Here is a 27,924-nt window from a genome sequence, read left to right on the forward strand (position 1 = left end):
TTCATTTCAATTGGTTTTCTGTCGGGTATATTTTAATTTTGTTGCATAACATAATATATATATTTTTTATTTAAAGTAGTGTATGCAGAATTCGTTGCTGAACCTTTGAAAGGTTTGTTTTTTCCCTGTCTCTCTATTTTGAATGCGTTGTCAGGTCCAATTTCATGCAGCTGACCATGAGCGCTGTGCCTTGTAATTGCTAAGCTCTGGATTAAACAATTTCCACATTTAACATGGCGCATCTTTAACCTTTGCTACAATAAATTTCTAGGGTTTTTTCCCGTTGTGTTGTGTTGGGTGGGTCTTAATTTTTGGCGCTGCGATAAGAATTTTTAGCGACGTTGTCATTTGGGGGCTTTGGCTTTTACGAGCCGGCGCAAAAGACGCATATCCTTGTTTTGGTCCTGTCCCTCTGTCTCTGCATCTCTTTTTGGATGTTGCTGCCGCTGCCGCTGTTTCTGCTTGTTGTGTGTGTCTAATTAGATGCTTTGCCTAATTAGTTGGTTTTATGTGAGGGCTCTTTATGCCTTTGGCTTACCTTTTAGACGCAAATCTCTCTCACACTCGCTCCCTATTTTCTCCTCCTCCCCTTATTACTTGGCGTAAAGAAGCCGTGTAGGGTCCATGTCGATATACTCTCGCATGTAAGTGCCGAGAGAATGTTATAAACTTTAACGTTTATTAAAAAATTCCATGCACAAGGGCCATGACAATAATGTGAACTAAAGCAGCGCATTTGCTGCTTATTTTTGCCGACGCTTCAAGCAAAGCACTGTTAGATTTTTCAATTTCTTACAAAATGGGTGCTGCATTCCTTCACCTGACTGTCTTTTGAACCCTTCTTCCTTGTGCACAGTCCCCACATATGAAGTGCCTGAGTTTCCTCTTCCTGGGGTTGCTTTCAGTCTTCTTGGGGTTCAGCTTCTCCTCCAATCCGAACCGAACCAAACCGAACTGAACTCAACTGAACTTGTCACAAAAGAATTCATTTTGTCGCGTTTGGAATTTTCTGCCAGTTGGCAGAAATATGCATTGTGATGCTTTTGTTAGCTTTCCTTCCTCATCTTTTGCGCATCGCTCTTTATTATTATTTCCGTTTTTCTTTCCATTTACGATTTTCGCCTCTTTTTTTTAGCAAACTGGAATTCAATAAATATTGCTAAAACACTCACAATCGACAAAGGCGGAGGCAAATCAACAGAATTTTCACATCATTTTTTCCATTTCTTCATTCCTTTTTGTTTTTTCTTATTGGTGCTATTTTTATAAGCATATTTTGTGACCCTTTTTTAGTGTCCTGGAGCGCATTTTGGCCCAATTTTATGACGCGTTTTGTTACCAAAACGAAAATTTTTGGTAATATGAGCACATTTAATTGCCTAATTGTTTTGTTCTTGGCATTTTATTGCAATGCGGCCACGTTTTTTTACGACCGCACGACATTTTCTCCTTCTTCTTTTGTTTTCTCTCTCTCTCTCTCTCTCTCTCTCTCATATTCAGTATTTTTTATGACTTAATTACTTAAATGCGTTTTATTTTCCATGCGGTTATAATCATAAACAAATTATAGAAGTGGAAATTATGATATCTCTCAGCGGACTTCGTCCACGACATTTTATGTCCTCCGATGAGATTTTTATCAGCTTCATAAAAAACTTGCAAATACTATAAAAAAAAGTAAATAAATTAGCAAATTAAGTACACAATTAGAGATATATTATTTCTGTAATAATATATTTTTGATTTGCCAGCGAAATTATTAAGCATACAATACATTTAATTGGTTATCGAAATGGATTTTTCAAAATTTCATTTAATTTTGTATTTTTATTATTAGGCAATTTTAGAAATAAAATGAAGTTTTAAATCTAAATAAATTGAGTATATTGTATACTAGCAAATTAGACCTTTAACTCTATGCTTTATAAGATTTAAAATTACAATTTCTATTTAATTGCCTTTTTATGATAGCGAATTTAACTTAATAACAATATTACAAGTTTCACATGATGATTAACAAATTGAAATTTAATTATTTCCAGATCGAGTGCAATAATTAGAGACTTTGTTTCCCGATTTTGGATTTTGATTTTCCAGCGGAATACATTAGGTTAATTCTATAAATGCATTTTCTTAAATAGATTTTTCGAGAAATGAACAAACTTAGAATAATGTGAGCAACCTAACCGTAAGTATCCAAATATACATTAAACTCAAAGTATTATAAGATTTATATTTACTAATCAAATTTAATTGTCTAACACAACATAAGAGCTTTACTTTAAATTCTAATTGAGAACTTGTAACTAGTTCATGGCATACGAATTACACAGTTCTTTAACTATTACTATTGAAACTTAAATTTGTTTAAGATCTAGTGCAATAATTCTAGATATTACTTTTGTCTAATAGTATAATCGATTTTCATTACGAATGTTTTAAAATTGTTCCTTAAAAACTTTCCTTAACGAAATAATATACAAATTTAACTATCTTACATATTTCAAATTAAATTTATTAATGAATACTTGTAAAAATTTAAGATCATTCGAACTTCTAAATAAAAAAATAATTACACAATTCTTAGATGCTACAATTGAAACTAAAATTATGTTAATAATTTTTATTGCACGTTATTTAAAGATGTTTTGTTCATGTAATAATATAATCGATATTCATTCCGAAAGTTTTAAATAAAGTTTCTTAAAAACGCCTCTCACCGATATAATATACAAATGTAACTATCTTACATATTTAAAATTAAACTCTTAATGAGAATGCGAATTAAGGGCATAAGAATTACACATTTTGTATTATTTAAGTATGCCCCAATTGAAACTAAATCTATTTTGAGATCTAGTGCGATTAGATAGTAAGGTACTTCAAAGCACGTTTTATCCTTTCATCAGTGAAAGGGAATATATACACAAAGGATACGCAGCGTGCCTTCATTATAATTTAAATTAACTGAATTTGCTTTATTTGATTTAGCTGCTTTAGTGTTTCGCTCGGTTTCTGGCCCATTGCTGAGTTTCGGTACATATTTTCGCTCTAATTGCGTGGCCCAAAACTGAGCTGGCCGAGATAAGCCTTTTGCAATGGTCCGAGGTCGGGTAAAGCTGAAGCAGGAGGAGAAGGAGGGGGAGGAGAAGGACGGAGGCGATGTCGGAACCATTTTGAATTTATTAGCCTGGTGGGCCGAGCTACGCATTTGACCCTAGAGCAGAGGTATGTATATACTATATATGTATGTATATTCACCTTCCCACGTCCCGTTTGGGGTTTTATGCCAGCCTCAGACTTTGTTTTTTTTTTTCAATTTTTTCCTTTTTTTTGTGAAATTAATGCGGCAAACACTAATTAATTGCGCAGGTGTTGCAGCTGTTTTACCTGATGCTTTTTGTTGTTGTTGCACGGGATAAGCCTAATTGAATTTCTGTAGGCTTTTGTTCGGTCGGGATACAGATATCGCAGAAGGCTTGCTTGCACTCCTTGCTTGTCCTTGGACAACGTGACAGTAATAAATGATATATCGACCATTAAAGGTTTAACTGGGGCCATCATTTGACCAAAATGTGGATTTATTAAACGCAAATCTATATGAATTGTAGTTAAAACGAAGCTAATTCTCATTTAAGTATTAAACATTTAATTTAATTATTTTGACTTTGCCAAATAACAAGTACATAATACTTTGATTTAATGACGACAATGAACATTTGTGATGCGTTTTGTTTTGTAATTATTTATTTTTAAGAGTTTTTAATGTTCGTAGCTAATAAATTTACTTGCATGACTTCGCACATCTCATTTGCATATGACTGAGAACTGACTTAGCGTAGCTTTTTGGCTTGAGCTGTTCTTGCTTTTTGCTTTGTGAGTCTCTTGCGACTGCTGCGACTGTGACTGCTGCTGGTTGTATTCTTTGGTCATATCGCAATACTATATAATGTCAACCATAATGTTGTCGTCAAATAGTTTTTCGCGTGACATTTGCATTTCAGTTTTGCTTGACATAGCTGCCACAAGTCCCCACCGGGTCCAATGACATTTCATTAGCTCTAAGGGCTACTCTCACTCTTCCTCTTCCTTCCTCTTACTCACTCACTCTCTCTCATGGTCTCAGTTGTAACGTGTGCCATTGTTTTCATAGTCGTTTTATGTGCTGTTTATATTTTTATGGCATGCCACATAGTACTTAATATATATATATATATATATACATATTCAAACACACACACACATATAATATATATGAGGTACATGGCACTATTAATCCCACTCCTACCTAGCGCTAACAGTCTATCATGTCTACAATAAAAGAATTTTATTATTTTCTTATATGAAGTTATAAAACGCATGGCGTTTCCTTTGCATACGCTGTTAATATGAAATATAGGGTATACTCATTTCAATGGTTTCAATCTATAAAACTTACACATAACCAAAATAATAAAAATACATAAAATAAGCTTAAAACAAAATATTAATTATAATCTGTAAGCTTTTTGAATTCAATTAATTTTGTATCTACATACTATTCTACTACACCTATTTTATTCTACTAATAGATACATATTTATAATACTATATCTATATATGTACGAATTTCTACTTTTTATACTATATATAGTACAATGTCTACATATGTATGTATATACTTTTTTCGTCTATTTGCACTGTATATACTAATTTACATATTTACATATGTAGTATATTCTTCTATTTATATTATATATACTATCTACTTATATACTACTTTCTTCTATTTTTTGTTATTTATACTAACACTTGTTTATAAAAAAGTTTATAATTATAATTATAATAATTGTGACATATTCAATCTTGGAAGTTGGGATTGTCTTTAGTTCTGTGTCTAATAAAATATACTAAAAATACAACTTACGATTTCCTATTTGTAATATTTAAATACAGGGTAATCTTAGCATATCACTCTTTGGCCATAACCAACACTCTTCCTAGTTAAGTTTTTGTTGCTTTTTGGCAACTTTTTTTTCTACTTTTTGTTGGCTACTTAAGTCACAGTTTTTTTTGTCCTGGGCGCGTTTCGTGTTTGTCGTTATTATTGTCTATAAATCTATGGCAGTTACAGCAACAACACGTTGACATTATGAATTTATTACTATTTAAATATTTTATATTTGTTATGGCCCTGGCAGGCGACGATGGCACCCAATAAGAGCTCTGACATTCTGTTATTGTTATTGTTTTGGCTGTTGCTCTTGTTGCTGTTGTTTATTTGGATTTCTCATCGTTTCGATTCGTTTTGTTTGGGTTGGCGTGCGTAACTATTTATGAGTTTGTCTGGGTAAGTTTCTGTGCTCAACTCCCTCAGGTTGAGGCACTGTTCAGATACCCAGATAGTTGGATAGCTTAGTTTGAGTAGGTCATGAATTATCGATGCTGTCAGCAGTAAATATTTGTAATATATGCGATATAACCTTACTTACTATTTGTTGCACGAACACTCGCTAGGAAAGTTTTACGTTTCATTTATAATGATCCCGTTATGAGTGATCGCAAATCGATTAAGTTGCATACTTAATTATCACGATGACTGGGCAACAACTTTACAGCTTGTTGTCTTCCCGACATACAGGTTTCTGATTTTTGGACTTTGAAATGCTGATACTGATACTCTATAAGCTTGGCGATTATTGTTAAGAACTTAAAAGTGCAGCTAAGCATGATTAAGCATCTAATTATTACAAATTAATGAATTTCTACGAAATATTGTTAAATTTTAGATTTTAGGGTAATTTTAGATACGTTTTGACCTCCAGCTTTAGCTAGTTCTTTCTATGAACTTTGGAACTCGACTTTGAGACTTTGAATTGAGTCCAATCACAGATAGCTTTTGCCCCGAAGTTAAATCATTTATTTGAAAACCGGTATAACTATCTCTATACGTATTCGTATGTGTATCAATTTGAAGATTGCTGGCTGTAGGTTTATTATGGAAATGTACTACACAAAGTTGCAATGCCCAGTGGCGTAGTAGGGGGATAATTTTCAATATAATTTGAACTATATACAAAATAGTAGAAAAAAAAGTCAAGCACTAATAATCCTTATATAAAATTCTCAATTAAACAAATCGAATAATAATCTTTCCATTTATTTTTTTGTGCATAAAATTTGTTATTCATATTTATATATATTTACATATTTTTATGAACCACCCAATTATATCTCATTTTGTAGGCTGTGCTAGTAAATTAGCCCTGAGTAATGGGTATTTATTTAATCAACGAAAAAACGAAAACTTGCTGCATCGCTGCACCGACTGACACTCAACAACAAAAACTCATTGAAAATTAATATTAATGTTAATTTTACAAATTACTCGAAGCAATTAACGCCTGAGAGTCGAATTCGTAATGCCGACCAACAACAATGGATTTGTCTCGCCATCATCTCGTTCTCAATAGCTGTTAAGGTCGCCAGATAACAATGTGTTAAGCAATTAAGAATGCTCGACTCGAGAATATCCTATACCCAGAAGTCTTATTAAGCAAATCGATAAGATCAGTAAGTAATTGAAGACGTGTTTCTAACACAATAAAGCGCTCTACAAAGCCAAAGAAATCTGTCTGAAGTAAGCAGGGTATACAATTAAAGTCTTTATAATTTGTGATATACAGAGCAAGAGAGAGCAAGATAGAGATAGAGAGAATTAAAACGATGCGATGAGATCTCGGAACCATTAAAAACGAGAGTTAAATAAACTACTCTTCTAAAAAGCTTAACTTGAATACTGTGTGTGATCAGCCAGCTATAAAAAATAAACAGACAAACAAAATAAACCGACTGCAAAGCATGAGCAAAGTTCAGAGATTCGGATGATATAAAAGCGAATCGTTCGATGAATCAAACCAACAGTGTAAAAAAGCAAACTCAACTACCAACAACACCATGAAATTCCTAATTGTTCTGGTTGCCTGCGTGGCTCTTGTCGCCGCCGATGTAAGTTGTGAAGTTTGTTTGATTACATTTCATTTTAATCCCAACTCCTTTTCTACTTCAACTTTGTTTAGGAAATCAAGTTGACCGACGAGCAAAAGGCCAAGGCCAAGGAGCATGGTGCTGCTTGCATCGCTCAGGAGGGCATCACCAAGGAGCAGGCTCATTCTCTGCGCGATGGAACCTTCGATGGTGCTGACAACAAGGTCAAGTGCTTCGCCAACTGCTTCCTGGAGAAGACTGGCTTCCTGGTCGATGGCCAGATCCAGCCCAATGTTGTCCTCGAGAAATTGGGCCCCATTGCCGGCGATGATAAGATCAAGGCCATTCAGGCCAACTGCGACTCTCTGAAGGGTGCCGATAAGTGCGACACCGCCTTCCAGTTGTACCAGTGCTACCACAAAAACCATGCCCAGATCTAAGTCAACTGAGCACACAACAAAAGGTATTAGCATACACGCACATTTTAAGAAGCATCTGTGAATTGTTAACTATTTGAGAGATAAATAAAAACATGTAGATTGTTGTTAAAGATAGAAACTCAGATTTATTGCTTAAATCTTTAAATATACACTTCAGAAAACAAAACTGTGAAACCATTTCATATTAGGCCAACTTGTCAACATGACAACGCAAAATAATAGTTATGAGCCAAAAATGAATCTCTGTAAAGAGTTGACAATTTATTACAGTCTATAATGAATCCCTCTTTTGAAGCTCAAAATGAACCCATAAAGAGTAATAATTGGAATATTATATTATAAAATTAATCTTAAAGTAATTTAACATAATTCAGAAAAAAGTTTAACTGTAATAATAAAGAATACGTGCATCTACAGAATATAAATCTTTTTAATTATTTACTGTTAACTTCAGCATTACGCGTCTCTGAGTTAAAACCTAATCAAGACAATTTTAAGGAATTTATGTAGAAAGCTTCCCATGATTTAGTTTATCTATTTGTGGACGCAATAGTTAAAAAATCTAGACAAAAAATAGGTGCAAAAATCCTAATATTATCGATTGTAATACAGTAAATTGTCATTGCCGATACATTCTGTATTTGATTACTTATTACCATTAACACAAAGTCATTTTACAACTTCATTAATAGCTATTATATAGAAGTCATTGCTAATGAATGATTGAATAATATCACATAATTCGAGTGTGATAAAACTTGAATTTATTTTTCGTATCTCTGTTTTTATATCTAAATACATAAATAATAATTGTGTGTAGTTTAAAAAAATCGTATAATTGTTATCGACACAATTTAAGTATATTTTAATATTTTTAACAGAATATTTGAATATTTAAAGCATTTTAAATATATATTCATCTGAATTCATATTGCATATTAGAATAAATGAAGTAATTTTCTTAACGGCAAGCACAAACATACAAAATATTTATTTTTTCATGGACATTATATATGAATATATACATATTCAAACACACTCACATACTTACACAAATGGTTTATACGCTGTTAATGTGGAATAAAGGGTATACTCATTTCAATGGTTTCAATGTAGTTATATACATTACCTTTAAAGAAAACATAACCAAAATAATAAATTACTTAAAACGGCCTAAAAACAAAAATAATTAAAGTCTGTAAGCAATGCGCAGTTGTAGAAATTCTTTTCATTTTTTTATCTACAATATATATTCTCTTCTATTTATGTATATTCACTACATATACATATTTATATTACTATTCTCTGAAGAAGAAGCAGTATCGCCCACTGGTAACAGAGCTACCACCAGAACCATGCAAAGATCTAAGTCAACACAGAACAAAACTAATTGAGAAATGAATAAATACATGTAGATTGTCGTTAAAGAAAGAAACTGTTCAAATCTTTAGATATACACTTCAGAAAACAAATTTATGTAATTTAACTCTGAAACCATTTCACGTTAGGCCAACTTGTCAGCATGACAACGCGAAATAATATTTATGAGCCAAACACAAAGTTGGCAATTTATTACAGTCTATAATGAATCCCTCTTTAGAAGCTCAAAATGAACCTATAAAGAGTAATAATTGGAACATTATAAAGTTAATGTGAATAAAAATCTTTAACCCAATTTAGCTAAAAGTATAATTGTAATGATAAAGAAAATGTGTAACTCCAGAAGATAAATCTATTTAATAATTTACTGTTCATTTTAAAATTACTCATTGAAAAATTAAAGCAAGATTCAAAATGCTTAAGAATTCATAAAAAAATAAAACGCTAGTTTCAGATGATCTATTTATGGCTGTAATACTCAAATCATCTACTTAGACAAAAGATAGCTGGAAAAGTCCCAATACTATCGATTGTAATACCGTAAATTGTAACTGTCGATGCAGTAAACTATTTGATTACTTATTAACATGGACATAACAACTCCATTAAAAGCTTTTATATTGAACTCATTGCTAATGAATGAAAAATATCACATAACTCGAGTGTGATGAAATTTAAATTTATTTTCGTATCTCAGTTTTGATCTAAATTCATAAATAATAAATGAATGAGAATAATTGTCTATTTTAAAAAAATGTATAATTGTATAATCCTTTTCTTTTTTTTTTTGTAATATATTTGAATATTTAAAGTATTTTTAATATAAATTCATCCCAATTTGAAATTCAGAATAAATGAAGTAATTTTCCTAGCAGCAAGTCACAAACATATAAATATATTCGTATTTTCAAGGTCATTAGTCACATCAATACAAAATAAATTTGAAAAGCAACTGAACTAATACAACAAATGGATTTCCCAAAGGGGTTAAAAGGGCTTCGATGACTTTGTTGTGCAACAAATGAAACTGTAAAGATCAAGTTGAAGTACCTTATTAAAGTGTCATTAATCAAAGCATCAAATGCGCAGTTTTTAATAGTTCAAACGACAAGCGAACTACGAAAATTGCATTTGAGTCATCAGAGTAAACTTGACAGTAATTAGAAGTAAACCTTATAATTTTTGTAGAACAGTAGTTTTACTTAAATGTTACTTAACATTAAATGAAGCTTTAATTTATGTGACTTTTCGATTGTGATTTTGTTATTTATAAAAGAATTGTATTTATTTTGATAAGAACTTTATTTGTCTCTTTTGAATTTACCGTGTTTTGGATAAATGAATAAATTGTTTATCCATTATACAAAACAACGGATTAATTAATTAATTAACTTTAAGATAGAGTTACTTTACTTTTTCAAATTATCATGGTTTGGAGTTAATTAATTGTGGTATCTATAAATCGAATATTCTTATATTAAATAATATCTAGTAATATAAGTTACCGATTTAGGTGAATAAAAATGTATTAATATATTTATATGTTAGGTACTTATTATTATTAAACATATTTAATGAAAATAGACTTATTCTTTGAAAGAGCATAAATTTAGGATGTAATATGCAAATAGGCGTAAAAATTCGCTTCCTTGTTCAGCTTTCCGTGCACTTAAGTAATTTTAGAAAATTTAATAATCTACGACGAAAATTTCTAGTTGTAAAAAATGTTGTAATTGTATTCATTGATTTGTTGTGGATAATATAGACTTACACAAAGCATTACTGTGCCCTATGCAAAATGGAAACTTTGCTGTCCTTTTTGTGTTCGGCCATTTGCATAACAGTTGGACGTCATTAGACGTTGTCAGACCGTCGTCAGGGCGTTAAGTCCTTCGCTGAGTCCCAAAGGTATTTGGACGTTTGCACGTTTATGCAATGCATAAATATTGATGAGCGTCGCCTTTTCTGCAGCAGCGAACAACAAAAGGAGGCCAACACGACGTATGCGTAATGTGTAGGAACAAACGAATAGGCACAAGTTAAAGCGAAGAAGGGGTGTTGCTTGTGATATACGGAGTTTTTTTTTTTTCGTGTCGTCACAGAAGTGAAAAGCCAAAATCCAATTAACAAATCATTAAACATTCATTGAGCACGTGGCGCAATTGCAATTGCCAGTGGGTCAGTCAGGTGTACGGAGTACGGGTTGATTTTCGTAGTCACCTTTATAGGGTTGCTGGCAGGCACGTGAGGGACCGAGACAATCGCTTTGGGAATTTGGGTAAGTTAGGCTGGGGAATCAGCTGACTGAACCGCTTCGCTGCCTGACTGTCTGACTGTCTGCTTTTGGACTGAGAGATGGACAGACTGGCGTCTATAATTCATTTTGTCACTTCCTGGCAGAGAACTGACTGTCATGTCACTTCCATTTAGCATCCGTTTCAGTTGCAGTTGTCTGCACAAAAGCTTTGGCATAATCACTGATGCGTTTACTAATGTCTATTAAAAAGCAAAACCAGCACAATACATTTCGTCTCGTCTCCTGTCGCTTTTGCCGCCCTCACTCTCCACTTTCCAATCAACAATCTTTCCCCTCACCACACTCTTCAGGGCAAGCTAATGCATTTAAGTAGACAGCTCGTGGTTTCTGCGCTGGCGGCTTGTCAAAGAAACCAACACGCGTGGTCGTGGTTGAGGACGCCGTCGCTGCCAAAGGGACAAACACATTGATGCTTCACTAGCCTTTTGTCTTGACAGACAGAGAGACAGGCAGAAGGAGAGACAGCCAAAGGAACCGCCAAGCAGCAGCCGGGCAACTTTTCTTATTTCGCTTGTCTTGGCTGTCTTGTTAGTTGGCTCAATGGCTGGGCAATGAGTCCTGTTTGGTGAGTGGAGGGGGGCGAAAGCTAAGGAGGCTGGACTGAGGGTTGGTCGGGATTGTGGCTAGTTGCTGTTGATGCCGCCGCCTGCGGTTCTCACATTAATGTAATTTAATTTTATAAAAACTGCGCTCTGGGGGTTGTTATACATGTATTGCCATTGCCATCGCCATCGCCATTGTGGCATTGACAGTTCAGCATTTAGCTGTCTTTGCTTTGATCTTAAAGACATACGTGTTCAGTTCTGTGTCCTGTGCCAAATCCCGTTGCTATCCGTGTTCCTGATAATCAGAACACGTCTGTTACTGAGTTCATCAATTAGGAAATGCTTTTAAGTTTACTGAACTCAAGAAGAAATATCTGAGAGAGCGCGTTGAATGAGGTAATAAGATAGCCAGGGTCGATAACATTATCTGCGAACTGCATTTCAGTTTCTTAAGTAATTAGAAATAAATTCTTGGTGTATTTAAATCAATTTTCCCCATAATTGATTAAAATTTATTTAACATACTTAATAGCATATGCGAAGTTATTTAGTAATACATTATAAAAAAGTATTGAATAAAATTATTTTAAATGTATTTGAACTTAACAAGTTTTCACACCAACTTTATTAGTTGTTTGAAAATTCTCTCCCGTTAATTGTCTAATTTTCGCCATAAGTCAGTCAGCTAACAACAATTGCATTTGTATTATAAATCCCTATAAGGTTCAACATTCCATTTACTGATAGTATAAGGGAAGTTATAAATATGTCTATGTAGTGAAGTATTTCATTATTAAGAAATAATAAATAGATTTATTCTTTTATTTATTTGAAATTAAAAAGTTTTCACACCCATTCGGTTTGCAGTTAGCCGAAGATCAAATAGCTGTCAACTAAAAATAATTGTACTTATTTTATAAATCCTAATAAAGTTATACATTAACATTTTAATGTAAATATTAGTGAAAATTAAAAATATATATTGAGAATAAGTGTATTTATAAAAACAATATATTAAGATAAATGCTATCTTAAAGTAGGTATTAGTACAAAAAATCAAAATATATTTTTTTTTTAATTTTTCTAAGAAAATCGAATTACATTCTTAGTTCAATACTTAGTTCAGCTTTCAAATATGTATATTATATATATGGTGTGGATTAGTCATTATAGATATTTTGACCAGCAATTATTCGCAAATCGCTTTGGGAACGCACTCATGCGTGTCTTTGACAACGATAATGCTAGTGTTTACCCAAATCTATGGATTACTAAGCTGTGCTCTTTGAACCGAATGCGATATGGTCATTTAAATAATCAGTTTAATGAGAGTTGAAATGCTTCGGGTGACAAGAGCATTGGGCATGAAATATGTATAATTATTGAAGCTGTACGAATTTGATGGATTTGATCTACTTGATTCATTGAAGATCGATGCCTATTCAGGCATGAAGAGCCTAATTAAAGTTCTCCATGATTTGTCAGCAAATTATTCCGCTGATTAAAGTCAAAATTTGCTAACGACCGAATGCTATAAAAGCCATTGCATGATCCGTCGCAGCTCCATATAACTGTCGATTTATCGATTTTAAACGAACTCCAAAATAATCATACGCGAAATTGTGGAATGTGTAATAAAGTTTATTTGCTGTCATTGCTGTGTCTAAATCTCAGTAATCTATTTCAACCGGCATGGGTGAGTTTAGTTTCTTGAATATCTTAGAAGATAGATCGAATAATTTCTGTATACTGCAGAGTCGTTCTGTCTCTGTCTCGCTGAACATGTCGATGACTCGCAACGAAGTCGAGGATCGAAATCAGACGACGACAGCATCGCCGAAGATCACCCGAGAGCTGCTGCAATCGTGCATGAGGGAGACGGAAATATCGATGTCGCAGCTGAAACTTTTTCGACTCAGTCTGCTCTTCAATGAGAACTCCAATAATGACCCTGAGCTGGACATGGCCACTGGCAATGTTGACGATAATCTGAAGAACGACAACAATGTGGCAGACATCGACTATGATAGCACAGTCCAACTTCCTAGCCTCGATCTCAAACGGAATGAGCCTCTCCATTGCTTTGTCCGCTGTCTCTACGATGGCTTGGGCCTCATACACTACGAAATGGTATTCGAGGAGGCATTCAAAATGGAGGTGCAGAGTCTGCTGCAACGACAGAAGCCCGACCTGACCGAGTGCCAGGATATCAGGAGCACTAATCGCTGTGAGGCTGCCTACAAGCTGCGTCTTTGCTACAATCATCTAAAGAATTTGGAGGCTGAGCAGCGGCTGCGAGAGGTTCTTGAACGCAGTGAAACTAGCAGTGACACACTTCCCGATAATGAGGAGCTCGATGCGAATGAAAAAGACGAAAAGACGAACGAGGTCATCAATGGCATACAAGAAACTGCGGCAGCTTAGTTTATTTTAACCTTTATTATCAACTTATGTAATGTATGAAACAAATTTATTATATTTATCTAAAGAGAAAAGTAAATGTTTAAATGGTACAATAAACTAGCAAAAGCACTGCATACTCAATGCTGTGCTTGGCAATAAAATAACATGAAATTGTAAATTCATTGCCTACTTTCAGGCTGAGTTCAAAATGAAATGATGTCGGAAAGTTATACGAGTATGACACATATTGTAATTGAACAGAGCTATGATATTATATCTCCCTTGAATGTAGTGAAATCGTGAATTTATAATTTTACATTTTTCATATGTATGTATTTAAATACGATTTATGAATCTTGTACGAACCTAACATGAGTATGTTTAGCACTGAAAAACTGTTATATTTCACAAGTTTTGTGGTCATAATAAGTACTTGAAATTCAACCGTTTTAACGAACGGTATTCTGGATTTCACAATTATACTCAATATATCTCTTTTGACGAGAATCAATTGGTAACGCCTTACCTCATGCAACTCTATGTGTCAATTGACTTTCTTTATGTCACATAATTCTTATTATAATCTACTACTAAACTAACGATAAACTATCTCAAGCAGAGGAATGCAGAAATGGACCGGCTGATGAAACAGTAGAGGCTTCTTTATAATCATATTACACTTACTAATATTCATAATTATTATTGCAGTCAAAGTAATAAAATGAAATAGAGTATTATTCTTATTATTACACCTATTTGAAAAATGTGAAATAATTTGTTCAGTGTATTTTGATAATATAAAATTGGAGCTTGTTAACGTATCATGTAGTAATTTAAAATTTAACGCTAGGTTTTTTAATCAATACACCAATTTATACAAAAAATTACAAACTTAACAACTTAATTAAATGGAAATTGGGAAACGCCTGTAAGCTCTAATTTAACGCGTGGACTATTTAAACGAATTGAAAATCACTGAAATCAGTTAAAGTTATTTCAAACTAACAAGATGAAAGTCGTTCTGCTTATTTTGATTGTGTGCTCCCTCTACGAGTTTGTGCGGGTGAGTTACACTTATTATTAAAAAGGATTCAGTTGAATTGAAAATATGTTCGACAGGCTCAGAGTGCCGCGGACTTGGCTGCCTATAAGGCTATGCAGCAGCAGTGCATCACAGAACTGAAGATATCGGCAGCTGAGGCAACGCAAATCGCTAGCGATAAGTTGGTTGCCAATCCATCTGAGGCCTACAAGTGTTTCCACAGCTGCCTCTATAAGAAACTGGGTCTTATCACTGGCGAACAGCCAAACGACGCTGCTATTCTCAAGTTCGCCCAGGCACGCTTCAGCAAGATTTCGCAGGACAAGATCAAGACGGAGCTGAAGGCTTGCTCTGCACCGGGTCCAGCGAATTGCGATTTCGTGTACAAGTATGAGATGTGTGTGGCAAAAGCATTAACTGCCTAACAATGCATGCGTGTTGCATAAATGATGGGTGATCCGGCAATCACGTAGTTGAATCCCTTAAATAATAAAGTTATTCTACAATATTAACGCATTTACTGCATAATCGAGGTATGAGCTGCATTGTGCATTTAATTATGCAAATTGAAAATGGCAAATGAGTCAACACATTCACAAAACATAAACACACTTATGCACACACAAGTCCAACAACCGAATTCCAAACACAATTTCGACAAGATGCGAAATGGAATATTCCTTCAATTGTATTTTGATAATATCAGAATTTATATCAAAGTGTTTTAACAGACTTTTAGCACATTCAATAACATGTTGATTGCAATGCATTAAAAGTGATGCAGTTTAATTAAATTAAATTGCGGAAGTCACACGAATTCGCAGATGAGAACATGCCTTGGGCAAAAATAATACAAATATGTGCATAATCCATTTAAGCTGATGGCTTGGGGAGCAGTCGCGGGGAGGCAGTTAAAGCCGCAATTAAGCTGTGACAAACTGTGACACGTACAGAACCCAACCACCCAATTTTCAGAGCTTTTTGTTTGTCTATTATGAATACAGTTGTTATTATTGTTTTTCAATGCAAGCATAAATTAATTATAATTTATTGAACAGCAGCAGCTGCTTAAGCCTTCTTGAACTCATCGAAGCATTCGTGCAACTTGACTGCAGTTTCACACTTATTAGCGCCCTTAACGGAGCTGCACTTTGCCAAGGCAGCTTTGGTCTTCTCCTCACCAATGATGGCACCCAGCTTGGCAAGCACAACATCGGGCTGGATCTCGCCGTCCTTGAGGGTGCCGACCTTCTCGAAGAAGCAGTTGGCAAAGCACTTGATGTTCTCAGTGGGATCGCTGAAGTCCTTGGCCTTAACCTTGGCTACCTCAGCCTCGGTGAGACCGATTTCCTTGGAGCAGGTTTCTCCATACTGCTTGGCCAAGACCTTTTGTTCCTCGTTCAGCTCAATGGGCTAAGGGCGGAAAGAGATAGTGTTCGAAAAATTAAAAAATAATCAATTATAATTCTTCTGTTGTTCAGTTTAGTATCTCAAAATCAATTATACTTGTTTTTGTTTTTATATAACCATAATGATAAGTACTGGTAATTTTGTTAATTAATCTACATTTCTAGTATATTTCAATCAGCAGATCAGATAATATCTTACCGATGCCACAGCAAGAGCCACGAACAGAGCACTCAAAGCTATCACAAAAATGGAGTTCATGTTTATCACTGACTTGTTAGAACGTTAGCGAAGTTCTGATAGCTTTCGGAGCTTCGCTCAGCGCTTTTATATTCAAAATTCGGTAATGAAAGCCGGTTTTTTATGGCTCCCGGCTGTGTTGTTTGTTGTGTGTTTTGCTCTTTGACCAGCTTATTGTTTTTTGCTGTGGTTTTTGGTTTATTTTTTGTTTTGTTTGGTTTTGTTTGATTTGATTTTGCGAGTCTTCCATCACGGCAAGTACTTTCGTCAACTAATGGCCCAGGGCTAAAGTCGATCGGACTATGAAAGCTAGTCATTTCTGTTGTTGCCATTTTTCCTTTTTTTTTTGTATCTATTTCTTCTGTGGGCTCATTTAAGACAGACAGTCGATCGAATCAATTATGCATGCAGACAGCAGACCCTGTTAGATCCAGACTTTTAAAGTGGTCTACGGATCATAAGTGTTTTTCCCCAAGCCAAACAAGAGCCAACGAATTGTGGCATCAAAATAAATCGGGACTTAATGTATTTTTATTTGGTGGCCAGCTGTTTATTCATTATCGCGGTACTCAATCAGCAGTCGAAATGAAAACTTTGCACTTTGGCAAAAAAAAAAGCGAAGAAGGAAAGAACCCCTCTTGAGACATATTTGAGGATAGGTGAGAGAGTCGTATTGAAAGTTGAGAGATGATGAAGAAGCAGAAGAAGAGTAAGATGAAGAAAAGAATACGAGAGGAAGACAGACGACGGCAAAGTTTTTTCATTTGAATCCTATTATTTCAACGTACAGTTGTTGTAATCTTATTATCCACGAGATGACAGCAAAATGACATTTAGAAAATTTCACGCTGTGTGAAATGTACAAAAACAGCAAAAAACACACACAAACACACACACAATTGAGAAAGCAAAACCAAAGCGAATACGGGAATGCAAGAAAGTCAGCAGAGCAATGCGTGTGGATGTGATTGTGTTTGTGTGTGTGAGTGAGTGCGTGTGTGAGGGGGAAGCAAGAAGAGAATCAGCAAGCTGCGACTGTCTCTCTCCCTTTCTCTCTCTCTCCTTGGCTCTCTGCTTCTGCTTGGCATGTTTTCACCAAGTTTTCCACTCGCTGCCTGTCGCTGCTTCCCTTTTAATTTCAATTCTGACATTTGTTTGTCTGCTGTCAAAATAAAGTAGCTTTTGCGCCAAAGAAAATAAAAGATTGCGATTGAAAATTGCCAACGCTTTTCCTACAATTTTGCGGCCGCGAGGTTTCATTCCCCCACCTCCCATCTTCCTCCCCAACAACCTAAAAATAATAATAATAATAAACTAAAGCTTGTTTGACTCTGTGTAAATTCTTTGAAATCCTCACGAGGTAATCTTAATTCAATTTCCTTGCGGTTCCCGCAGCCAAACTCAAAAGTCAAAGTCATGCTTCAACTTTTTGCATTTCTTGGTTCTTTTATTTTGTTTTTTTTTTCGCATTTTGAATCTGGCATATGTCTGATTGCCACAATTTGACAATGCCATGGCTTATTTTTTGCATATGAGTGTATAAATAAATTAGAAATACATTCAACTCAAATTTATTCAAATCTTTCTTAGACTATCAAATTAAAAATCCGTTTAAATCTATTAATTTCTTAATTTAGCTACTTTCTTCATCGACTTTAGTTGTATAGAGACAGAAAGAAGCTATAAGTAAAAACTATTAAGAGGCTTCGACTCATTTAAAAATAATTGATATAAAACTCTGTTATAATTCGTTTGAGATAAAAAGAATATTCAAAAGAGAAGATCAGAAAGAAATCCATAATAATATGATTTACTTTGAATTTGTCAATGAGTAATTTATAATGAATGCAATCATTTCAAATAATTTCTTATCAATTAGAAGAAAAAGGCTTATCTAAGAAATATAGAGTATAATAGATTTTGAATTGGGTGCTAATAATAAAGTATTAAGAGGACTTTGATGGATTGTTTGCTTATTGATTCAATATTTCTATGATGGATTTGCAGCGCGTGAAGCTTAGCATTAAGTTATGTAGTAATGCTTAATGCTTGAATTATCTGTAAAACGTGTTATAAATAGAGTTCCCTAGAATCCTCCATAGCTAGACAATGAGCTGAGGCTTTATGCCATTGAAGAAGTTACTCGATGGCTTTGCCATAAGCTCTCTCTCTCTCTCTCTCTCTTAACCCAAGGCCTTAAGCATCAGCGCCACACAGATGTCTTTTCTCCACTGCCTTCCCCTTCGCCCACTCTCTGTCACTGGTATCCTTGCTCCCCCCTGTATCCACAAGCCATGCTAGAAATTAAGTACAATTTTCATTTTAAATTAAGCTGCCAGAGCAGGCTTCAGCTTTGCCTCCAACACCTCCTTTTGTTGTCTGCTTTAGCAACATTCGACGTCATTAATCACCACAGAGGCAACAGCAACAGCAACAACAACAAGCAGAGCGAGAAGAATAATAAGAACAACAACAACAAGAACATGGCTAGCCAGGGTATTTGTCAGAGCCTTTTGGGTTACTTTACTGCGTACTGTTGACTGTGAAGCATTTTCTAATCGTCCAAAAACTCAGCCGAAAAACTTGTGCAGCACATGTCAGAGGGCAAGCCGGAGTTGGAGTTGGAGTTGGAGTTGGAGCTGAGTGAGGGAGGGGTAAAAAAAAAATAAACAACAACTATGTAAACTCCAATTTGGCACCCACCTGTCTGAGGGGGGTTTTAATGGTTCTTTTTTTTCTTGCTGTGAAGCAGAGAAAAATGGTCGCTAAATTTGCGTGAAAAGGCAAATAATTTGAAAGTCCCAGGGGGTTCTAAATAAGTAAATTTAAATTGCATTTGTATGCGTTCAAAAATTTGCTGCCTTTTATTTATTCCTATATTTCCCATTGACTGAGTGCTGGAGTTTGGTGGTTCGCTGTTTGCACCACAACAAGTTTCTGTTGCTTTTGCTTTGGCTGCCGTTATAAATTTGCGTGTCAAAAGCGACGCGGCAAAGTTTTTTTGATGTTTCGCATACGAAAGCAAAGTTTCAAATGGTCGACGAGTTGGGTGTCCTGTATCCCCCCGATTCCCCGATTCCCTGATTCCCCGATTCCACCTCCTCACTCCCACTCCATACAATTCCAGTCATTCCTCTTCCTCTGTGTTTTTGTGCAAATGTTAATGTCCTTATCAGCGCTTCAGCATTTTTACATGTGTCCCATTTGAAATATGCGGCGCTGTTTTTCTGCTGCTTTTGCATGCGGTTAAGAGTCGAGTTGAGTTTGGTGCTTTTTAAGCCCCCTTAAAACTGGATTTTAAGGGGTATAATGTACTTATAGATAGTTTTGCCATAGCAGTTCGATAGTTCGAACAGCAGTCGAAAAAACTGTGTAAATTGCTTTATCGAAAACTGATTTCAATCTCAAACAATATGTTTGCATTCATTGCAGGCGAATTAAAGATAAAAATTAAATTACTCTTATCTTAGTTTTATTTACACTATCAACCAAAGCAGTTTTTGGGTTTGAACACACGTTTTGATAAATACATTTTTATCGCCATGGGGCAAATACGTTTTTTTTCTTTTCTAAAAATATTGTTGTGATTAATAATTGGGCTTTTTTGTACATTTTATTTTTGCAGTTTCTCTGAAAGTATGGTATATTGGGTCTTTCTAAAAATTGTTGAATCACCACAATTGAAAATGTGATATTGACTTGTTCATAAAGTGGGTGGTAGATATAATATTTGGTATGGTAATATCACATTTTCCCTTTACATATTTTCAATGAATTCTTATTTTGCTCTGAAACTTATTTAACTTTTTTTGGAATAGTTTCTAAAAGGTAAAAGTTTTTACAATTTAGTTGTAGTCAGTTTATGTAGGTGGAACAAGTATTCTCGACTTTAGTGCTCTTAAAATTTGTTCTTGTCATTTGAAACTTTTAACAAGATACTAAAAAACCTCTTCACTATATTCACCAAATTACAGGGTATGTTAGACTAAGGTTTAGCAATCGTTACCCTTCATTCTTGTTCTTTTTCGTGTTGTTTCCGTTGCAGTTGATGTCAAGTGTCAAGTGTTGGACAGTTGAAGTTATTTATTATAACGACAATTACATAGCATAGGAACCAGAAGCATTTGGTGGTGGTGCAGTGGGTGCAAAAGCGGTTCACGTGCTGTCAGAGCGTTTTGCCTTTGTCAATAATTACATTTGTGTTAAATGTAAATTAGAAAATGCCACAAAAGTCAGCGCAAAAAAAAAGAAATGGAAAAGGAAAAGCAGCAGCAAACAGACGAAGGACCAAAAGAACTGGCCATAATGTGACTGCTGGCCACGCCCTCATATACCATACACTTTTCACATCTAATAAAATTACTCTGAGGAGAAGAAGAAGAAGAAGAAGCGCCAACTGAGAATAACGCCCACATTTGAGCAAATCTCTTTCGCTCACATTTCGCTTTGTGCATTGCCAAAAAAAAGGAAAGAGAAGAAAAGAGAGAAAAATTTGCTAATGTAATGATGCTTAAAAGTGTTTCAAAGTATTTCTAACCATTTGCTATGTTTATTTTTATTTAAATGCCAACATGTACATACATATGTATATGTATATGTATATGTATATGTGGGTGTGCGTATGCGTGTGTGAATACATTTGTATCTGTGTGTATGAGCTTGGGTATTTGCATTTTTGTTAGTGGGCGTTTGATTGAATTGAAAATGCTTTGCCAAAATATTTTCCATTTCCCCTGCTGTTCTATTCATTCCATCCTGCCATCCTTCCATCCTCACATCCCTCCTCCCGATGTCCTTCCATGCTTTGCCTTGTCTTCAGTCCTTCTGTTGCTTTGTGAACTGCTTTTCTTAAGGGTTAAAGGAAATCGCACATAATTTGCTAAATGGCTTAAAGTGTGAGCTCTGTGTAACTCAGACAATCAGCCAAGGATTTAAGAAAAGGATTTTCCAAGAATTAGTCTAAAAGAATCTTGCTTCATATGCTCAACTTTAAATAATTGCTTGATATCCTTCTCTATTCACATCCTTATGATTAAGCTTATGATACACCAAGGTTAAACTAAAGATTAAAAAACATTCCATAAATTTCTTGGAAACGAGATATACTCGAATATTTCACCTCAATTTAAATACAAGCATCCGTTATCCCCCGTTGTTCTGAGAAGCTATTCAATTTTTCTATGAAAAACATTCACCGTTTAATTTAATTCTAGCAAGCCAGCTTTGAAATCTGGCGTTGAATTAAATTTCCGCATTAAGAGAGAATATGATGACCTTCTTGTCGTTTTCCGTGTTGTTAAATATATTAATTATGTATTGCAACTTTATTTTCCATTTATTTTATTCGATTACACTCGACTTGTTTTAATTGATTCAGCGATAATATTCTAATATATATTCAATAAATTTTTTGTTCACTAAATATTTTACTTAACTTTACTTTCTTTGAATCTGTGTATTTCCTTATATACCTATTGATTTTTTTCTGTTTTATTCATTGTTTTAAAATTAGTTTATCATTCATCGTTGCTGGAAATTTTAAGTGTACGAAAGGACATCTTATAGATTGCCTTTGTACCTATCACATTCATTGATTAACAGCATTTCTTTTGCCTTATTACATATATCCTATTGAACTTCGTAAATGTTTTAACATATGTTAATCAAATACTTTTATTTACCTTAGACACTTTTGTAAACGTTCTACCGTATCGTATTAAATAATTAACTGCATTTCTTGTCCCTTATTTTATAATATAATGTCTTTTTGATATTTTCTTATTATTCTTCTATGTAATTATACATTAAATTCGTTTTCATACCTTATACAGTTTAGAATTATAATCCTTAATATTCCTAAAAATATACCATTGTAAGCAATAGTTCTGTTATTTCCTATATACAGCATAGCTTTACAAATATTCTACCGCGTCGTATTAAATAATTAACTGCATTTCTTTTGCCTTATCATGCCTCATACTCGTTGCTCTCATTATCAATTTCCCTTAGCTGCACTCGAGCTCTGCACTTGACTCTGGTTAACTATTCGGGCATGCAGCTCTTAGCAAGTTCTCAAGCAAGTTCTCTCGCTCGGCTAAGTTCAATGCCATAACTTGACAAGCTCAAGTGTTTTTCTTGCTGTTTGCTGTTTGCTGTTTGCATTTCTTTTCTATTTCCTTTTCATTTGTGGCCTGCTTGCCTGGTCTAGCACTCGTACTCGTACTTATACTCGATGTGGTGTGCTCATACTCTGCGAGTCCTATTCCAATTGTGGCTATATAATGCCATATGCTTATATCTATATCCGTATCTAACGAGCAGCATGCTGTGCCACACTACAGCCACTATAATATGCCAAATTAAAACTTTAACTAGCGCGCCGAGTGTCCTAGAGCGCGTCGGCGTCGTCATAAGGAGCAAGTGCAGCTAAAGCCGGCGACAGACTGTCATCATTATCATTAACAGACGCCTCGGTTCGCACCTTCTCCGTGTGCCGCCTGGCATCATGCAACATCCGCTGCCGCTGTGGCAGCCGCTGTTGCTGTTGCTGCTGCTGTTGTGGCGCTTATTATTGTCGCTGAAGTGGCCGCCATGAGCAGTCTCTGCGTGGTCCTCTGGCTGGCTGTGCATCCTGTCGCCCAAAAGTGACAACGCCAGAGCACATCAACGAGAGGCACGGAGGCGCCGCTTCCGTTGCAGTTTGTTTTTCACTCTGTTCGCAGACGGCTTAGTATAAGTATACTTATGTGTATAAGTGTGTTGTGTAACTATGCACATGTGTGTGTGTTTTTATGAGTTGGTGGCATAAAAAACAAAATGCACGCGTTAATCTTTCTAACAAACCAAGGCTACGTATAGTGAGCGAGTGTGTGTGTGTGGAGGAAGGGTTTATGTTGCAAATAACTTTGCTTACACTTCGGCCTAAAATAATTTATGCACTGCGCCATGCTTAGAGCGAACTGTTGCTAAAGTAGTGGGCGTGGCGGGGCGGGGCAGTTACTAACTAACACTATCATATTTAATTACGTACTTAGGATATGACCAGCTTTAGGGGTAGCCACTTTTCAACCTTGTGTTACAGCATAATTAAATGAAACAAAGCCAGATGAAGCAGCTTGCAACTAGCTACAAAATTGAGTCTACTCACATGAAAGAATATTTTATTCTAAAAATGTACCTCATTTAAGTAGTGTGAATACGTAATAACACTGCAATGGGGGAACTTTTTGGTGATTAAGCTTTCTTTTATAAGCTATAAAACAACAATTGAAAGTGAGTTTTATTTTCAGTGAATATCATCATTATTTTTGAGATTTGTTTACTGATGGAAATTATGGACTGACACTTTGTGAAACAGCTCAAAAATAATAATCATAGTTATGAAGTCAGCAAAATAAAATAATAATAATTATTAGCGTGTGACTTTCATAATAACAACCATCAATTTTATAATTTTTTAATATTTGCCCATGAAGAGAGTCTCTATACATCAATAAATCTAAAAATTTGTATAAACCGAACTTGAAATAAATACGCAATAACCAAATGAAAATAAACAGCCTGACAATAGAAATAGTCATGATTTTAATGCTGATGGTTTTATTAGTAGCGAATGCTACCTTAACAAAATTAGCCACACGTGTTGTTTGATAAGTCAAGGAAAAACAATCATAAAAATGTTAATATTAGATTTTTACATGTTATAAATATTTGGAATTTCTGAAAACCCTTAAATCTAAATTATTGAAATGTGACTATTTAATAGATATTACAAAACTTCATTCTTCTCTGGGTTCAAATAATATGCAAAAATAGATAAGAAAAATGTAAGATCCAAATTAATTCGATTAGGTAAAAGTGATTACTTTTAAATTTTTTTCCAAAGTTCTGATTGAATATTGCTCATCTAAACAATTATCTTTCAGCTACTCAGAATTGATATGTCATAGTTATAGGAATGTTTGCCGTGTGCACGTTGTGATTATAAAATTTTTATTGCATTCACTTCAAACTTCAGCATTCACATTTGCTGGCGATAAGATAAACTGGCATTCGAGGCGAAAGTCGTATCAACAATTGTTAAACCTGACAATGAAAAACTGGCAACCCAAACCCAAGAACATGCCGTGGAGCACTAATAGACCATTGAGTTATACGAACTTCTCTCTGTTTATAAGTGCGAAATTACATATTCCACTCGATGATGTGGCGCATGCGTTTGCTTAGTACCCAAACTGGACGCTATGCATCCAATTGGCGCCACTGAGATGTAACTCTCTCTCTCGAGAGAGAGCATAATATTTACTCTCACTTGCTCCCTAAATCTCTAAATGTATTCACTCTCTTTGCCAGCTGTTGACCCGAGCTGGATTCGTGTTTTTGTTGCCTCGGCGCCTTGAAGCATGCTTCGTTTATTTTTTATATGTATTTTTTCTTATTTTTTCGGTTTTTCCTTAGCTGCCTCGTTGCTGTTGTCGTTCAAATGCTCTGACTATGAGGACACAAGGGGCGAACGCAGGGCAGGGCAGGGAAGCGACGTTGTGGCTGTTGTTGCTGCTGCCTTCAATTCAATTTTTCGCCAGCTGTTGTGCTTAATTTGAACTTTAAGCATTTTCCTTTTTGCCACCGCTATCGTCTCCTTTTCCTTTGCCCTCGTTGTACTCGTTTTCATTCTCGTTCTCGTCATCGCTCACCGTATTCCTGTCGTTTTGCTTGGTGTGGTGTGGTGTGGTGTGGTTGTTGCTTTTGCTTTTGGCTTTGGCTTTGGCTTTGCTGTTTCTGCTGTTGCTGTTTGGGCATTTCCGGCTTTAATGCTGCGGCGACAGTTCAATGCGTATGAAAAACCCATTGGCATCGCCAGTTAGCTGCCCCATTGTAGGTCAGCCTTTTAACCGCTAATGAAGACTTATATCGAAATGAGCGCTACTTGCTTTTCGTCTACTCTCTTGTATTTTTTCGGGTTTTCTGTTTTTTGGGTAATGCACTTATTTATAGGTAGTAGAAGAGCAGAGAATTCCGTTTCAAATACTATAGCCAGTTGACAGTATAAATAATGTGTTCCTTTGCCAGAATTTATGGCACTTGTATGTCTTCCAGTCTGCTTCAACTTGACTGCTATAAATTAGAGCGGGGCCCAGGCCGTGTGTGTGTGTGTGTGTGTGTGTGTGTGTTTGGACCGCTCCCATCCACATATGAGTTGAACAAAATCGACACGCAAGGCCACTCTCACACACACACACACACACACACACACACATGCATACACAATGTTTGTTTATATATGCAGTTGTATGTGTATTCGCAAAGGCAACCGCCGTGTAAGCGGCTTTTGAGGTTTTAAAGTATTTAGGCATAATGATTAGCCACTCATTAATTGCTGAGCCACTTCACTCAAGCCACTTCATTTGACTAATTAAGCAGCTGATTAACATTAAAGGCGCATTCACTCTCCAGCTCATTCTTATTTTATTGACACATTACAACTATTTGCTTGATAAACTTTTGTTTTAAATTCATTGAAAAATGCATTCGCCCCGTGGTACAGTCCAATTCAAATCTCTCTAACATATTGTGCAGCAGAGGCAGCAGGGTCGTGGCCCAGGACCGTGTCCATGATGATGTGGTGGTCCATGCCCGTGTGGTGGCCCATGTCCGTGGGGTCCACCGCCATGAGGTGGTCCACCGTGTCCATGTCCGCCATGTCCTCCAGGTCCTCCATGTGGTGGTGGCATTTTGTCAACGTATTCTGGACTATTTCACGTGCAAAACGCGCGAGTAATATATGCTAACTAAACCACTTCAGATAGCTCGCAATATGAATTCAGTTCCAATATATGTGCCTAATATTTGAGAGATAAGACTTATCTAATCTCTGTGGAGGGTCTGCTAATCAATATACCATATTTGGTTAGAGTATCAGTTGTGACTAATCGCAATTATCTACGTAAAAAATTTAGTCACTCGCAGTTAACAGACTGGAAAGTCCAGACCACCCGGAAAACCCCACTTTGTAAACATAAACAGTTCACTTCGCCTTAGCAGGTGGTGGCTTTATTCGAAGAAGACGAAATATAATATTATATATTGGACAACCGATAAATCATATTCTTATGTCGTTATTTTTAAAGTTGTCTGTCCTAAGAAAAAGCCTAGGACTCTTACATTTGTACACAATATTGTTATTTTTATAGTGCAAAGCTTAAATTGCCAATTAAAAAATATAATATAAAAATAAAGCAAGCTTTGTTTTTGCAATAAAGGAGACTCATTATAATTTTAAAATGAAAAGATATATGTAGGCACATGACCCTAAGAGATTATTCTCGTGAAAATCATTTTAAATTGCCATTTAATATGTTTAAAAATAATATAAGTGTTGATATAGATTCATACTCAACATTTCTTTGTATAAATGTAAAAAACTTTCCAATTTTCATTATCTTTTTTATTGTTACAGTTTTAAGAATTATTATTTGTTGATGTGTTTTATTTCCAAATGTGTTTAATAACCTAGAAAACTAGCTTTATTTTTCACAAACATTCACATATATTAGAAAACTTTTGAGTTACCTCCATCGAATTTAAATAAATTAAAAATAATTTAATTATTATGGAAAAATATTAAATTTTATTTATTTTTAATTTGATGCTTTGTAGCTTTTAGATTTTAAATAACTTAATTTAATACAATGAATCAATCATGAGCATAAATATCAATAATTATAGCACACTTTCTAACACATTAAACTAATTGCAGTGGGAAAGTTCACATTAACGAATCATTAATGATGGTGGGGTGGTCCATGGTGAGGTGGTCCATGGTGTGGAGGACCATGGTGGGGAGGACCATGGTGAGGTGGGCCATGGTGAGGTGGTCCGTGATGTGGTGGTCCATGGTGCGGAGGTCCATGGTGCGGAGGACCGTGGTGTGGAGGTCCATGGTGTGGTGGTGGAGGTCCGTGATGGTGGTGCGGTGGTGGTGGTGGCATTTCGTATAATCGTTTCAATCCAAACTGCGAATAACTGAAAGCACTTCTTTCAACTGAACTTATATTCGCTACCCGCTCAAGTTTTATAATATTGCACTCCAGTCAATGTTTTATTTGACATTGTGATAAGTACTATCTAATCAATGAGGGTTTGGCATCGTAATGTATTGTTTGTTATTTGTGATGGCTAAATTTA

At 35.2% G+C, this 27,924-nt stretch overlaps 4 protein-coding genes and 1 long non-coding RNA gene across 5 annotated transcripts; 3 read left to right on the top strand and 2 right to left on the bottom strand.

Moving 5' to 3' along the window:
- On the bottom strand, positions 1 to 1,185 carry LOC132791763 (uncharacterized). The gene is made up of 2 exons (XR_009632936.1): positions 539 to 1,185; positions 1 to 475 (listed from the first exon to the last, which is right to left on the bottom strand). It is a non-coding gene; the product is annotated as an uncharacterized LOC132791763 (long non-coding RNA).
- Positions 1,186 to 6,832: 5,647 nt separating this feature from the next.
- LOC132791924 (general odorant-binding protein 56d-like) lies at positions 6,833 to 7,524 on the top strand. The gene is made up of 2 exons (XM_060801054.1): positions 6,833 to 6,987; positions 7,059 to 7,524. Exons 1-2 carry the CDS (start codon positions 6,937 to 6,939, stop codon positions 7,404 to 7,406), a joined length of 399 nt encoding a protein of 132 aa, XP_060657037.1. The 5' UTR covers positions 6,833 to 6,936; the 3' UTR covers positions 7,407 to 7,524.
- Positions 7,525 to 13,245: 5,721 nt separating this feature from the next.
- LOC132793149 (uncharacterized) lies at positions 13,246 to 14,072 on the top strand. Its single transcript, XM_060802835.1, has 2 exons — positions 13,246 to 13,344; positions 13,404 to 14,072. Exons 1-2 carry the CDS (start codon positions 13,276 to 13,278, stop codon positions 14,070 to 14,072), a joined length of 738 nt encoding a protein of 245 aa, XP_060658818.1. The 5' UTR covers positions 13,246 to 13,275.
- Positions 14,073 to 15,060: 988 nt separating this feature from the next.
- Positions 15,061 to 15,628, top strand: LOC132793035 (uncharacterized). Its single transcript, XM_060802630.1, has 2 exons — positions 15,061 to 15,114; positions 15,171 to 15,628. Exons 1-2 carry the CDS (start codon positions 15,061 to 15,063, stop codon positions 15,516 to 15,518), a joined length of 402 nt encoding a protein of 133 aa, XP_060658613.1. The 3' UTR covers positions 15,519 to 15,628.
- A 478-nt stretch (positions 15,629 to 16,106) lies between these two features.
- LOC132789926 (general odorant-binding protein 56a) lies at positions 16,107 to 16,812 on the bottom strand. The gene is made up of 2 exons (XM_060798273.1): positions 16,702 to 16,812; positions 16,107 to 16,506 (listed from the first exon to the last, which is right to left on the bottom strand). The coding sequence occupies exons 1-2, from the start codon at positions 16,759 to 16,761 to the stop codon at positions 16,162 to 16,164; spliced, it is 405 nt and encodes a 134-aa protein (XP_060654256.1). The 5' UTR covers positions 16,762 to 16,812; the 3' UTR covers positions 16,107 to 16,161.
- Between the last annotated feature and the right edge of the window lie 11,112 nt (positions 16,813 to 27,924).

Source organism: Drosophila nasuta, chromosome 3 (genome assembly GCF_023558535.2).
Source record: "Drosophila nasuta strain 15112-1781.00 chromosome 3, ASM2355853v1, whole genome shotgun sequence".
NCBI classification, from domain to species: Eukaryota; Metazoa; Arthropoda; class Insecta; order Diptera; family Drosophilidae; genus Drosophila; species Drosophila nasuta.

What these genes read in the sequence shown, in the direction of transcription:
- LOC132789926 (XM_060798273.1), bottom strand. Translation starts at nt 16,761, where the DNA reads ATGAACTCCATTTTTGTGATAGCTTTGAGTGCTCTGTTCGTGGCTCTT. An exon ending in TGGCTCTTGCTGTGGCATCG is followed by an intron (nt 16,507 to 16,701) that starts GTAAGATATTAT and finishes TTCCGCCCTTAG; the next exon opens with CCCATTGAGCTGAACGAGGA.
- LOC132793035 (XM_060802630.1), top strand. Translation starts at nt 15,061, where the DNA reads ATGAAAGTCGTTCTGCTTATTTTGATTGTGTGCTCCCTCTACGAGTTT. An exon ending in CCCTCTACGAGTTTGTGCGG is followed by an intron (nt 15,115 to 15,170) that starts GTGAGTTACACT and finishes TATGTTCGACAG; the next exon opens with GCTCAGAGTGCCGCGGACTT.
- LOC132793149 (XM_060802835.1), top strand. Translation starts at nt 13,276, where the DNA reads ATGTGTAATAAAGTTTATTTGCTGTCATTGCTGTGTCTAAATCTCAGT. An exon ending in ATCTATTTCAACCGGCATGG is followed by an intron (nt 13,345 to 13,403) that starts GTGAGTTTAGTT and finishes TGTATACTGCAG; the next exon opens with AGTCGTTCTGTCTCTGTCTC.
- LOC132791924 (XM_060801054.1), top strand. Translation starts at nt 6,937, where the DNA reads ATGAAATTCCTAATTGTTCTGGTTGCCTGCGTGGCTCTTGTCGCCGCC. An exon ending in TGGCTCTTGTCGCCGCCGAT is followed by an intron (nt 6,988 to 7,058) that starts GTAAGTTGTGAA and finishes AACTTTGTTTAG; the next exon opens with GAAATCAAGTTGACCGACGA.